We start from the raw sequence: 15,849 nt of genomic DNA, 5'->3' as shown, positions 1-15,849 counted from the left end.
TAGGCAATGAACCACTGGGGAGCAATCTGAATGGAACCGGATCGTTGATTCAGTGAGTAACCCGAACCCTCCATAGCGACGTCCACATGGCCGCGAACTCCTGCACCATGCTGTGGGCCCAACGGAAGGACGGACCCCACCGTCCCTCCCCAGCCTGGTGAGCACTGTTCAGAAAGACCCAGCCAAGAGACGACAGTGTCCATGAACACACCATGCGAAATCTCGGGTAGATGCCAAGGCACTGAACGCCAAAAAACCTGAAGAGGAAGCTGGCAATGCAGAAGCCAAAGCAAGGCACCTGAAGGCCAAATCCAGCTATTGAGAGAGAGGCGGAAGGGACGTCCTCAAAGGAAAACAGAACAGATGACAAAGCCAAACCTGGCTCAGCGGGTAGACCAACACGGTAAAGTTCAGATTCCCACACAAACCCTCAAGCAACCATCTCGACCTGGGAGCCCTCCAAAACCAGCTGAAGTCTGGACAGCAGCCACAGCAGAGCCTACAGAGGGAGAGATAAGGAAGAGGTCTGAGAGTCCCACACAAGACTAAGCCAAGACTGAACCCGAGATGGAACCAGATGGAACTTCCTCCAGTTCACCAGGAATCTAAACCCCGCGAGCTGGAAAAGAACCAAATCCCTGGCGAGAAGACACACAGACTGGCTGGGGGCCCATACCAGCCAGTCATCGAGGTAGGCGAGAGCCTGAACCCCTACGAGACGCAGACTGGCTACCATGACCCGGGTATGGATGGATGCGATGGACGCATTCATCGGACCACAGGAGCCCCAATGAGGGTTTCCAGGGCTTTTAGATGCTCTGTTAAGGGAAGCCCAGGCAAGGTACTGTTAACTGGTACTCCAAACTACCAAGCGAACTGCTAAGTGCTGAATCCCCGTGACGTGTACACACACACTGGGACCTAGCAGAGGACCACCAAGAATACAAACTGGTAAGAGTCAACAACACCATGGGGCAGACCCTCCACCAGGCAGAAAACAAAAAGAAAAGAAAAACCCTGCACGAGTACAACATCACAGGTGGAACAGAACTGGTTGCTGTAATGTAGTGAAAACAAGCTGCACAGTACCCTGTGCCCCTACCAGTAAAGAATCTACCTCCTACCCAGAGGCAAACAGGAGCACATAAAACACCCCAGCTGACTCCAAGGGCGGGCAATCACCGAGCAGCAAAAGACCACGGCGGAGGTACTGTACGTCCCAAGCAACTTGTGGAAGGGAACCCAAAGCCACAAGAGCAGTACTTTACAGGGCACTTAGGGAAGATAACCCTATGTGCATGCAGTCTGAGTACTGGTGACATTACTCCTGGCTCGCACACCACCAAGGACAGGACCACACCACAAGGCACAGCACTAGAACAAGCCTAGAGCCAGAGTCGCATGACTACCAGGTCTCACATCAGACACAGAACTGGGGGGTGTCGATAGCCGGCACAGGGGTCTGGGGCTCCCCCTTCCCTGGCACGGTGACAGTTGTGATGTCATGCTCGTTGGCTTGTTTTCACTTTGGGAGTTCTGTCCAACAGTTTGGCTTCATGTAGCAATTTTTTAACCAGATAGGGTTTGTTTTGGGGTACCTACCTTTCTGGGTGCTTGACCTGATCAATGGCAGACATAGAATGCTTCCAACCATACGAGAGTTTCTATAGGCCATTGCTTCTCGTACCTCTCTGAGGGGACTCAAGGTTCTGGCTCGTGGTCACCGGTAGGCCTAGAACTCCATTCACACAGATTGATGCCTCGGGTCTTATACACTCATATCAGCCCGGATAGCTCCGGTGAGCCAAAGGGGCTCCCCCCCAGAAATCTTATTTTTTTGGAGGGCTCCCTGCTGCAAGCACCTCGATAGCTCCATCCAATTTCAATCATACCTGGTTTTTGTGGGTCACTGTGAGCCTATTGGGGAAAGGAGGCACATATAGGTGAGGATACTAGACCATTCAGACCAATAAAGACCAGCAGAGAGGTAGAAGAAAACAAAAACAGCAGCAGGGTATACAACACAGAAAATGAGACTCCAAAAAGATCCAACTGATAGTTAAGCAATTCACCCTCTAGAGTAGCAGCTGCCTACCACCAAGTGACAAAACTACCAGCTACCAGCACCACCTAGATAACTCATCTTATCTGGAGTGGGTTCAAGGAATTGTACTACTACTCAAGTCCAGCCTGGGGCCAGGGGTGCAACTGTAATTACCTAAGTGTAGTTACAGGATGAGACCTACGCAAACACAAAACAAAACAAAACAAAACTGTGCAACATCGCTCCTGCTACTCATATACTCGCATCCACTAGATGATTGTTGCCGCCGAAGGCGGCTAGTTTATTGTGCACCCCATACTCATCCTGTGAGCGATAGTGCAAAAGCATTACAGAGGGCACAAAAGGTCTTTATCAGACCCCATCTTAGATTATTACATAAACAATTTCATCTATCCTTCACACCTTATAGTTACAATGTCAGCTAGATACAGAGAAAGTGCTATTTCAAGAGCTACATATTTACAGTAAGTCATCATACATTACTGGTAGGTCTTATCGCTAATACATAATAGTTTGACCAATGGGGATATTACAGAGTCATAGGGGAGCTTCTGTTTATTATTAGTCCTCACAATACACTACTTGTTTCTGAATCTCATATGTCGTTCATCTACTAGAAGCGAAATGTGGGTACAGTGCAAGGATTTCAGGTAATTTATCCATGGTAATAAGATAGGTTGCCATATCATACAGAGTGAGCTTAGATTTATCTCTAAAAGGCTCAATTTTACTACAATCCAAGATATAGTGTTCGAGTGTGTGTCCCTGTCTTTGTCCACACACTTTACACTTTACTTCATCTAGATCCTATACAAGCTGAACTGCCAGAGATACTTGTAGCCAAGTCTTATACGAGCTGTGACAACATCTGTTAGCCTACTGACTTTGTTACTTGCCCCATACACATGTTTTACTTCACACATTTCATTGTGATGAACAATGGACCTGCTAGTTCCAGTTTGCACTGTTCTACTTTCTTCAAATTCATCCAGGAGTTCTCGTCTAATGACACTTTTAAGGGACCTTAAAAGGTCGTATCCACTAGCGCTCTTCGTATCCTAGTTTCAGATAAAGTGATGGCCAAACCTGCTTGATAGGGTTCTGAGAGTTGTTCTACTCCCCAAGCTCGGCCCGAGGCCAGGCTTGACTTGTGAGAGTTTGGTCCACCAGGCTGTTGCTTAAAGCGACCTGTAGGCCCACATACCCATCACAGCCCGGATGGTCTGGCACTCCTTGAAGAAAACAATCTAGTTTTCTCTTGAAGATGTCCACAGTTGTTCCGGCAATATTTCGGATGCTCGCTGGTAGGACGTTGGCCGCAGACCTCTGATGTTTATACAGTGTTCTCTGATTGTGCCTATGGCACTACTGCTCTTCACTGGTACTATTCGTCATTTTCTTCCATATCGTTCACTCCAGTATGTTATTTTACTGTGCAGATTTGAGACCTGTCCCTCCAGTATTTTCCATGTGTATATTATTTGGTATCTCTCTCGTCTCCTTTCTAGTGAGTACATTTGGAGAGCTTTGAGACGATCCCAATAATTTAGGTGCTTTATCTCGTCTATGGGTGCCGTATATGATCTCTGTATTCCCTCTATTTCAGCAATCTTTGGATTCCTTTGAATTGCCATCCTTTGGAGCTATCCTTTGGATTCTTGTCATGTAGGAGCCCATTTGCTTGTGTACTCATTTCTTCTTTTTGTATTTGCTTCACATGCAGGTGTTTGTGCTTCACTTTTTTCTGGAATCTAATAAATTGTTCACCTCAAGTTGCATGCATCTAGAGCAGCATTTCTCAACCTTGGCTACATGGAATCCCAAGGTAACAAGGGGTTCCACAAGAGATAGTTATAAATAGGGTAATTTTAATTTGTAAATGTACTTTTGTGTTTAATTTTTCTCATTTAACCTGCATTAAGAGCAAAAACATAAATCGGCTCCTTTCAGTTGTCAATGAAATCTGTGTGTGTGTGTGTGTGTTTATCTAATGTACGACCCGGAATTATTTCAAGGGTATGCCTTACGGGGCTATATCGCCCCCATTGAGAATGTCTGACTTCTCTACTTGCTCGCTGCATTTGCCTTTACCCCTGACAGGATTATCTTCCTTGGTGGGGTACAGGTGACCATTCCTTAGAGGCCATCCTCCTGGAAAGGGAGCCTCTTCCTGAGTAGTGCATGGGTCTCTGAGTCCTCTGCAAGCCTCTGAGGATTCAGCATGGACTGGCCCTCCAAGTTCGCACCCATATGGTACTACAATCTTAATGCATTTTGTTGACCATGCTTACTGCCCACATCTGTATTAAATGAACATTCGACTTAGCTGCACTTCTCCCCAGTAATTTCCCAAAATGAAAAAATTCTTAATTTTTTTATTACAACCCAGTTACTCCTGCCATTTACCAACACATTTTCATGACTTACTTGCTTACTCCTGCCATTTACTCAAAAACAATGAATGAAAATTCATTCAGATCATTCAAAGATTCCAATTACTAGAATTCGGATTATTGAGCATATCTGGAGACCTGGAGAGGGTTTCGCAAGTCCTTCTACTTCCCGAATCTGGCCTGGGGCCAGGCTCAACATAGCACTTGCACTATTAAGAAAATTACAGTGGTACCTCGCATAACGATCGCCCCAAAAGACGAACATTTTGGGTAACGAACGGCCCGATCGGCGTCAAATCGTCCCGTATGACGAACGCTGGTTTGAGTAACGTCAGCACCACATGGTGGGGTTGTGCTGCTTCTTGCACATTCTTAGACGCCTCCGACGATGCACATAAATTATGTTGTTCTTGTTTAAAGATGCTAATGATGCTGGGATATAAAAGGGTGACTGCTGAGATGTTGCAAAGCATTGACGTTTTTGTAGGAAAAAAGAAATGAAATGTCTGATATACAGCAAATGTCAAAAAGGTTCGTTCGGTGTTTGGCAGGTAGGCTGCTCCATTATAACAATCTTTCTTTGTTTCAAATGTGTTCCATTTGTTTTGTATTTGTCATTTACATCTCAATAATGGAGAAGCCTACCTTACATACACTGAATAAACCATTATGACATTTTCCTTTCTTCAAATGTGTTCAATATTTATTTTTCATTTGTCTTATAGCAAAAGGTTCGTTCGGTGGTCGGCAGGTACGCTACTCCATGTTTCTTACATACAAAAAACTGTAAATAATAAAAAAATGAAGAATTTTGAAAACCAGTACAAATGTCAAAAAGGTTCGTTCGGTGGTCTACAGGTCGGCTGCTCCATGTTTCTTAAATAAAAAAAAACGAAAAATAAAAGAACTGTTGAAACAATTTGAAAAGTGGACAATTAAATGCCATAAAGGTTCGTTCAGTGTTTGTCGGGTAGGCTGCTCCATTATTGAGACGTAAGTGACAAATACAAAACAAATGGAACACATTTGAAACAAAGAAAGATTGCCATAATGGAGCAGCCTACCCAACAAACACTGAACGAACCTTTTGCTATAATGAATATGAAAGACTAGGGCTGCTGGCTGGGTTAGTACTGCATGAGCAACCATTTGTAGCACACGTGCCTCTGACTCTCAAACACCTGTCCCACACAGTGTTGAAAGACTGCGCTCAATCAGTGCCATTCAGACCCTATTGTTTGAAGAACATAAGGGTCATAACATTGGTGAAGCTAGGCGTAATAAGGGCTTAACACAACGGTCGGATGCCAGTGATACAGCACCTATGAGGATGATACAGCGAGCGTATCCAGGTGTAGCTCTGAGCCCCACCCTTGCCATCTCGAATTTATATAGATGATACATAGATGAATCGTTTTCTGTGTTCAGTGATGATGCATCTGATACAAGTAGCATAGATGAAGTGTTAGCGGCTTCCATGGTGGTGCTGTTCATTTATATTTTCAAGAATACCTGAATCTCTTCCTGACTGATGGACACTCTTTGAGGCTAGCTGAATCTCTTCCTGACTGATGGACACTCTTTGAGGCTAGCTGAATCTCTTCCTGACTGATGGACACTCTTTGAGGCTAGCTGAATCTCTTTCTGTGTGGGACCTTACAAAGCGATCTTTTCAAGACTACCTTACAAATTGAGCTTTTCCTATAATCGTTTCAATACTACCTTATGCTTTACAAGCTTGGCTACATACCACCTACAAGTACTAAAGCCAAGGGTGCACACGAGTGCATTATTTGCAAGCACACAGAACGATGAAACAGGAAACAAAAATCTATCTGTAGCTGGTGCAAGGAGAGCAAAGTCACGCTGTGTACCATGGACTACTTCGTTGACTATTATGCACCTCCAAAGTACTAAGTGTGTAATACAGTGTGTTACTGTGTAAATAGTATGTGAAATTATACATATTGTAATTTTAGTGAATTTTTACCACGTAATATTGTGACAATAAACATTTATTGTGGACACATTACCGACACATGTATCACAGTTCCATGGAAAATTATGAACATTCTACTGTATACATATTGTAAAGGTCACAAATATGCATCATATACGATAAAAGAAACAAATAAAACCGCATTGGAAATGCATAGAAAAAATATTTGAAAATATATTTGTGGCAACACGCGGTGCTTGAATGGCCCGCGCGACCGTGTCTGGGAGCTTCACACACGGGCGACCAGCCTCTGATGACGTCACAGCGCACCTTGTCCACGCCCATCACAGCCAAAGTAAGTGGAATTTGGTAATTATTTTTACATAGACATGTTCAGGGACGGTAATTTATCATTTTACAAAGAAAAATTATATTTTGGGGAACATTTGATGTCATGCACACTGGGGAAATTTCACAATAAACACACTGCATCACACTGGTTACATGGGGGGACACTCGTTTTGTATGACGTCCGTTTCACATGACGAACATGGAACGGATTAAATTCGTTATGCGAGGTACCACTGTATATTGAGCTGTCAATAAGTCAATAAACAATTTGTTTCAGAAAATATTTTTCAGGTTAAATAATAAACCTTATGTATATAGAATAGTGATAAAATTACTACTAACCTGCCAAGGTTGCTGTGTGCCTGAAGGCTCGAACCTGGGAATCTGAGAGACCAGTCAGCAGTGAGATGACGTTGTCCATAAGGTACTGGTCATAGATAATGGAGTACTGACACTGTTTTACCAAAAGCTGCACAAATTCGCTGAAGTTACTTCGAAATTTCTTCCACTGTTGCCCACTCTGGATTAATGGATACTCACCACTCTCCTGTAATCCAAAAACAGGTGAATCTGTATCAAAAACTGAAACCATGGTCAGTAGGATTGGTTAGGCTAAAACTATCGATGAGTAATATATTCATGAGTATGACTTACCCTTGGCTAATCCAGCAGCATGAAAAAGTGAAGGCTACCTGAAATAGTACGAATAGGTCTGCTGCTAATTGACTAAGTGTTGATAATACACCACTTAAAAATGCAAACCAAAAGGTCTACGACTAGTAACAAGTGTTTTACCTCTTCAAACTCCTCTGTCATGCGTCTGATAATCTCAGCATGTTCCATTGTAGCCTGCATATGTGGTGTAATCTTGCCCTTACATCCTGCAGCATTAATGAAGAACTGCATCAACTGCAATAGTGACCCATCACGATTGTCCTTGTATGCATCTATCCAGTCATCAACAACTTGCTGAAAAAAAAACAAATAATATAAATACTGCACTGTACACAGCACATGTAAAGCAGTGTGAAGTTTTCATAATAATTAATGCATCAACCACTCCATCCTTCCAAAAATATGCAATCATACATCCAAATTTGATTCTTGAGCAGAGCAAGATGTTTGGCGATATATCCTATGCCTCTGTTCACTTAGCTGTATAAAAGTTCTCTGAAGGAAAGCAACTCTTGTGGGTTGCATCCAGGGGAAAAGTCAGTCACTGGCTTAGGGGCCTTCCCTTTCGCAACAATGAGAAACCATCCATTCAAGAATTTTTCAGTAATTTACAATAAATTTACAGTAAATTTCTCCCAAACCACTTAAGTTTGAACTTAATTTCTCAAAGATTAAAAGCTTTATAGCCCCAACTTCGTTGGTTCATAGCCATTTTCCGGGTCCCAAGCCCAATTGAAAATCTGATAAAAGCTATTGGACTCACCCATCAGAAACACACACACACATGATAAGGAATATAGCGTAGACAGGACACCACAAGTTTAACACTCATCCTGTAATTACACTTAGGCATGCACACTGTGACAGCTCTTGGCCCCCAATTAGTTATCCTGATAGAATCGCCAATTTTGACTCCGGCATACTCTGCTTTAAGAGTCGATTTCTCTCTAAAGAGCTCGACTGGTGTTAACCATGGAAAGCCACAACACCCTCCGCTCTAGAGCTCCTCACTGATAGGGCACTACTTCCCTCCCTAGGTGCCACTGTTCACCTCTGGGGAGCACCTCAGTCGAACTATGGAGCAGAGTTCGCAGTGAACTCAACCTTGCACCCTGTAGTGAGGGAGATAACTCTACCACTTCATAGTTTCCTTGCTGGTGTATTCATGGACAGGGGAAACTCAAGGTATGCCCAGGTCGAGTTGCCCATCCATAAGGTTAATCACAAAGTCACAAACTTGACTCACTTTCCCCTGCGGTCATGTACTGTAATACAGTGGTACCTCAGTTTAAGAGTTTAATCCGTTCCTGGAGACAGCTTGTATTCCGAAGCTAATTTTCCCATAAGAAATAATGGGAAATGAATTAATCCGTTCCTGACTACCCCAAAAACCCCACTTCAAACTAAATTTTATACCTAATTCATCTAAATTAACCTACAAAACTATGTTCAAGTTATTACTTACCTTGCTGTTGGCGATATGGAAGATGGTGAGAAGGAGGGAGGAGAAGAGGTGTTACTGTTTGGAAGGGAAGTCCCCTTCCATTATAACATCAGGCAGTGAGGACTTCACTGGTGTGCACACACTGGAATGTTTTGCCTGCATACCACTAAGACTTGCTTGTCTTACTAAGAATTTGTCTAAAGACATTTGTTTTTCCTTACATTTTAACACTTGTCTGTAGTAAGACATCACATTGTCATTTAAAAGGTCAATGCAACGGCCTGCTACAGCTTTATCTAGGTGAGTTTTTTCAACAAAACTTTGCAATTCTTCCCATACTTCACACATTTTCTTAACACTTTAGCGTTATCACGGCGCTCAAGAGCGTTACCACTTTTTGTGTTGAGGTCGCACAGCGGACTCGCTCACGAGTCACGAGAAAAAATATTTCTATAAACTCTTTGTTATGCAGTCGACTTTGGGATAGTTTGAAAATGTCCGCCATGAAATTTCCGTTTTCTCTAATAGCCGCATAGTCTAATTGGGAGAACAGCATAGCATTGCACCATCGAGGTAAGACGTTAAGAGTCCTGTTAAGAGAGCATTTCCGTTATTTTTTTCCTGCGTTTATAGTGTCGTCTGTGTTCTCTTTCTACGTTAAGAGAGACCCGTTAAGAGAGCATTCCCGTTATTTTTTTCCTGCGTTTATAGTGTCGTCTGTGTTCTCTTTCTACATTGGATCTCTTTCTGGCTTTCCTCAAAGGAACATGTTTCAGACAGACTTGATACGCTTCCGAAGTCAGTTTTTCTATTCCTTCTGTAGGACTTGTATTACTAAGAACAGTTTCCCATGGAATGCTTGTAAGTTCCCTGTTTATTACCTCCCAGTCTATCCTTTTATTATTAAAATTGAATTTACTGAATAGCCCCTCTCGCTTTATCAACGTTTTAGGTCTATTCTGAGTATTGATGGTCATTTGCACTTCAATGAGCTCGTGATCTGAGTATGTGGTATCTGATATTATAATGTCTCTGATAATGTCTTCATTGTTCGTAAATACCAGATCTAGAATATTTTCATTTCTCAGTTGGCTCCGATATCTGCTGATTGAGTGAAAATTTGTCACAGAATCTAAGTAGTTCTCTAATCTGCGGTTGGTTAGGTCCCGATAGATTTCCTGGTATAATATTATCGTTTGCTATTCTCCACCTGAGACTAGGCAAGTTGAAGTCACCTAGGAAGATAATATCAGGTATCGGGTTCTCCAAATTATCAAGGCTATTCTCTATTTTGTTTATCTGTTCTGTGAATTCCTCAGCCGTTGCATCTGGCGGTTTGTATATTAGAATAATCATTAAATTTATTTTCTCTATTTTTAATCCCTACCACCTCATTTGTAATGTAAGGAGCTCCGAAGCATACAAGGTCTTCCCTAATACTACAGACCCACTCCTCCATGTGACCTAATTTTCCTATCACACCTGTATAGGTTATATCCTGGAATCCAGATCTCACTGTCTAAGAATTCCCCTGCATGGGTTTCTGTGAAAGCTCCAAATACTGCATTTGACTGCCGTGAGGAGGCCATTTATGAGGCCAGGACACACAAGGCCACAACATCAGACCCCAGGCCACACAAGGCTATGACACCCGACCCTAAGGACACACAAGGCCGCAGATGACCAGAAATACTTGACACAAGATATTTGATTGCCAAGACCCAGTTCGATCACTAAAAACCCCATGTGCGAATATCGGTAAAGACTGCTGGAAGAGCAGCAGACTCACAAACATCATAGGCACTTGGGTAGACTCTAGGCTGGCCTGACTTTTGACACTGCAGACAATCCAAGAAACACAAGCCCTGGAGTAGGGAACCAGGGAAACTGGACCAACCCACTAGTAGTCTACTGAAGCAGAACATGTGCCACAAAAGTATTGGCATAAAGCCGCCACCTAATACAGTACACCCCCCCCCCCCCCCGACCAAACCAATTAAGCGTCTGCCACCAGACGGGGCCCTCCGGAAGCCAACCGACTCATTCTTTGCCAGAAATGATGGAGTCAGCTACAAACAAACAAGCGTCACCCATGATTAAAAGAACAAAAGCCCCAGTGCTGATGAAGAGCATGAAGCTCCCCACATGACAACTGGAAGCTAGAGAAAGCAAAAACAGAGCTTTCTGAAAAGAATCCGGTGGACCTAAAGGGCCAATGGAAAACAAGCGGATGCAAGAAAATAAAGAACCTTGTTAAAGGACCAGGACTGCTCAGGTGGCACATGAACAAGCTCAGGTGAAACGATGTACAAGAAAGCTTGCAAAACAGGGCCAATGCCTTGCTGGTTGACCTTGTTTTCTAGATACCCTGTTCCAAGGCTTTTATTTCCAAGGTCATATGCAGTGTCATCAAACCTAGCAAACATGCAGTCTACCCTCAGGCCCATGATGTGTTCACATGACAGTGCATTGGCCGCAGTCTACCCTCAGGCCCATGATGTGTTCACATGACACTGCATTGGCTGCAGTCTTCTCCAAAATATCACAGGCTGATATTTGAACTTGGGAGTTTTGCTGTTCTAACAGGATTTTGGCGGCCCAGTATTTCATTGATGTTCCTGGTCCCAGTCAGTTGGATGTTGCCTTGGGCAATATCTTCTGGTCTGGATTCTCTTCAATGTGCTAGTGCATGCCACCTCTCCTCCTCCCTGCTAAGTCCCATTTTTGTTCTCTGTGGTTAGTTAGCACCGAGAAGGCCCAGGGGGAGGGGGGGCTCCTGCACAAACTCAGCTTTGAATGTAATGAAATGCCTCTTTCTGTAAAAAGAGACCCGGTGACTCTCCGAATTCCTCCATCTTTACCAGATTAGTCACTTCGTCACTGGGCTGTTCATCAGCCACAGAATTTTTAAGGGAAGACAATTGTATGTGGAAAACTGGACTGCCCAGTGAAGGTATTCGGTACTACAAGTTTTTAGCTAATTTTGAATATTTTTCTTGTACCATATGAATTGTTTGCAGAGTTGTTTGGTGGTTTCAAAGCTTTGGACTTTGCTAACCCTCCAGATTGTCTGTGTAACTTCACTAATTTTGTGGGTGCTTTCCTGATGTGGTGGCAAATTGTCACTCGCTCTCTGCACCTCTGAGTGAGGACAGAGTTTTGGCTCTTGTCCCGAGTTAGACCAAACAGAGCTCCTGCGTTTGATGTGACCCATTTGCATGACATCAGGGAGCGGCTGGGGCTCATCCAGAAAGAGGTATTATATTACATCCAACTCTGGGTTTACTCATTTCCTACTTTGTAATTTAAAAAAAAATGCCTTGCTTGAAAAATTTAATGCTTTTAGAAAGTTCAAGCAACATCAGTTCAAGTGCATGCAAGTGATGAAGCAAGAAAAAAAAAAAAGGTTAGTAATATTTTAACACTTTCGCCCGGGTATGATGCAGCATTGCGTCATCCGTTTACTGTCGGTATTCACGAGCATGACGCAGCATTGCGTCATCCACTTTAAATAATCGCCAAAAATCAGGTTTTTATCAGATTTTTTTGGGACTGATTTTAAAATGCACGCCGATGTCTTCCCATTTTCTTTGTTGCACCTCGTGGCCCACAGGCGGCGCGGCACATGCCGTCGGCCCATTGTTTTCGCTCCACTGTTGTGACCGGTGTCGCCTCCCCTCGCGTCTCAAACGTGTGAACATTTCGGCTATTTTCCATGGCTATATTCCTTACTGCGGCTTTAGAAACTATCTACGCTTACTCCACGATGGATAGTGATCATGTACAAGGCCCTTCCAGGAAGAAAATTGCAAAAGAAAGGCGTGAAAAGCAGAAGCTAAGTAGTGTACAGGAGAAGTACAAGCATGTGAGACTAACTCCCTCTAAGTTTCAGGCTGTATTTGACGATTTGTCTGGGTCATCTAGTGAGGAAACTGATATCGGTACTGATACTGATGTAAGTAGTGAACATTTAGAAACAGAGAGAGTCGATGAGGATTTTGCTAGTGATGAAAGTGAGGAAAGTGAAGAGTCTGAGGTCGAGACTGCCACTCGTGCACGGCGCGGTACTGGAGCTCATGCCAGCGCCAGACGTACCACACGTACCCCAGTACCAACAGATTCTGATGATGGATGGTGTAGTGACAATACTGCACCCTTTGTGGACAATTTTACAGGTACACCAGGCTTGATTGTTCCTGTACCTACCACTGTTCTTGGTTTTATTCAACTCTTTCTGACTCAAAAATTGTTGATATATATTGCCTATGAAACTAATTTGTATGCTTCCCAAAGTAAGGCACGTACTGGGCAAAGGACAAAGCACAGATGGCAACCAGTGACAGTGAAAGAAATTGCCAGATATTTGGGACTGACGATCTTGATGGGTATTTGCCCGTTGCCAAGACTTAAAATGTATTGGCAAACAGGCAGATTCTGGCACATACCTTGTTTCAACACCTTTATGACTGGTAAACGATTTGAAATGATTGCTAGATATTTTCATGTTTATAACAATAAGTCCATACCACAAGGCCAAGGAGTTGACAAACGTATCAAAGTTCGCTCACTCATGCAATATCTCCTAAATAGATTCAAGAGAATATACATTTCCAATAAAAATTTGAGTTTGGATGAAGGGACAATGCCATGGCGTGGCCGTCTATCTTTCAAGACATATAATCCCAATAAACCAGATAAATACGGAATAAAGCTCTACATGCTAGCTGAAGCCAACAGTGGCTACATTTATAATTTTGAAATTTATTCAGTTGGGAAAACGACGATTGACACAGTTATGGCCTTGATTAAACCACTGAAGGATAAAGGTTACCATTTATATATAGACAATTATTACAATTCGGTCAGATTGAGTGAGGCACTGCTTCAAGTAGGGGTATACACCTGTGGTACCCCTCAGACTGCAGCGTGGTGCACCTAAATCCCTTCAGATGCAAGCAAAGGGTAAAGTGGCAGTAGATAAAACTTTATTCAAATGCAAGGACAATACTTTCATAATTTTGTGGAAAGATAAACGAATTGTTTCACTCATAACAAATTGCCACAATGCAGAAACACAACAGGTTCAACGCAGAAAACGAGTACAGGAATCGTGATGGAACAATCTCAGTGCAGCAGGTAACTGTCAACAAGCCGAATGCAATCTGTGACTACAATACAAACATGAAAGGTGTTGATCACTTTGACCAAATGATCAAATATCACTTCACAAGTAAAACTCACAAATGGACGAAGAAAATGACCTTCTATTTTGTGCAAATGGCTATCTACAATGCCTTTGTGATGTACAACTACTACACAACAGATAGAAGGAAACTGACATTACTCCATTTCCAATGAACAAGTCATTGCTGCACTATTGTTCTATAAGTCTAGTAACTGGCCTGAGGAAGATGATGACATCCCACATGCTGCTGATGTCAATGCCACTGGAGCCAATGTTGCAACACCAGGACCATCAACACCCAGACCTCCAACAGCAGGACCTTCAGGTGTGAGGCACCCACTATTCACTTCACCTGTACCTGCAGACTTACCTTCATCGTCTGAGTCAGAAGACGAGGCTGTGATTATCACTAGTGGTGCTTCTGCTGCAACAAGACCCCGTATTGTGGATAATCCAGACCGCCTCAAAAGAAACTTGTCCCATACCCAAGTAAAGATACGGAAGCGTCTGAGGTGTCATGTGTGCAAATTGTCGGGTAAAAGGAAGGACACACACTATAAGTGCAAGACGTGTGATGTGGCATTGTGTCCTGCACCACGCTACAGCAGATACCATCGAAAGAAAAAATTCTGGGCCGATAAGCAGTAATACTTGCCCACCATCCACTCCACCTATACAAAACATGGGTTGACCCTGCAAGAAACGTTTTCCAGGAGCAGGTGGATAAAACAAATGTTCAACCCATGTCATGTTCAACACACAACACTGAGGTAGTAAGTACAAAAAATTGTATTATTTTTTATTTATTTTTTTTTGTTCATACTTTCCCGTATTGTACAGGCAATGTTGTTCTTCAAATGGCCCTTATATGCACATATCCATCTAAAGAATTCTATTAGGAACATTTTCATACCTAAATGAGCGCTGTAACACGAAAATTGAGATTAGCACCAGGTAATAATACTAAACATTTGTGGCCGGGAATTGGGAGTGTAGCTGGAAGGCATCTGAGCGCTCACTCGCGGCTAACGCAGTGGCCCGTCTTCAACTCGTCGGCGGTTGGAGCGTGACCAGGTTTTTTATTTTATATGCTAATGTTCCTCTAGAGAATTCTATTGCGAACCCATTGAGACCAAAATGAGAGACCTAGGAACGAAAATTGAGGTGACCAGAGTGAAAATAGTGAAAACATTTTATCGCTTTTGCGCGCTCCTGGGTAACTCGTTCACACTTTCTCTGTTTGCTGCGGGTAATTAGCCGGGCTTTTGGAGTTTATATGCATTTAGTGCTGTAGAGAATTCTATTGCGAACACAATGATACCAAATTTAATCTCGTAGAACGAGAATTGAGGTGACAAAGTTGAAGAGAGTATACACTTTTCGGAATTAACACGCGCTCCAGTGAAACGCTGGGACCCAAATCGTATAGTTGAGGCGTGGCGCGCGGGGTGCGCGAAAGTGTTAAGAAACTTACCGCTAATACTGCTCGTCCATTTCTGACTATGTAGTAGAGTGAATTTTCATCTTCTGCCATTACTTCAGTGATTGGTTTCCGACCTGGACGACCTCGCTTGCGTGGTGGCTCTCCTACAAACTGGTCTCCAATCTTCTTAATTGTAGCTAATGAAAGGAAAAAATTATTTATTAGATCACAAGAACCTGTCCAGGAATCAATATTATATCTTCATTTATTTGGCCCTTGCATCCACTCTTGAATATCATCTCCAATACAGCTTGTGTTAAACAATTATCAAAGAACTGCACCATGCCAGGAAGACTATGAAACACTACATTGCA

General features: G+C 43.0%; 1 protein-coding gene across 1 annotated transcript in view; it reads right to left on the bottom strand.

Annotated features, from left to right (window-relative positions):
- LOC123774806 (cohesin subunit SA-2) overlaps nt 1-15,849 on the bottom strand; it is a 221,044-nt gene that overhangs the window by 105,774 nt on the left and 99,421 nt on the right. The window contains 3 exon segments of the mRNA XM_045769430.2: nt 7,091-7,295; nt 7,544-7,717; nt 15,527-15,672. Of these exon segments, the coding sequence (XP_045625386.2) occupies nt 7,091-7,295; nt 7,544-7,717; nt 15,527-15,672 (525 nt within the window).

The sequence above is a fragment of the Procambarus clarkii genome, chromosome 68, assembly GCF_040958095.1.
Source record: "Procambarus clarkii isolate CNS0578487 chromosome 68, FALCON_Pclarkii_2.0, whole genome shotgun sequence".
In the NCBI taxonomy this organism is placed as follows: Eukaryota; Metazoa; Arthropoda; class Malacostraca; order Decapoda; family Cambaridae; genus Procambarus; species Procambarus clarkii.
Note: the sequence above shows the minus strand (reverse complement) of the source record. Positions and strands in the feature narration are given on the sequence as shown.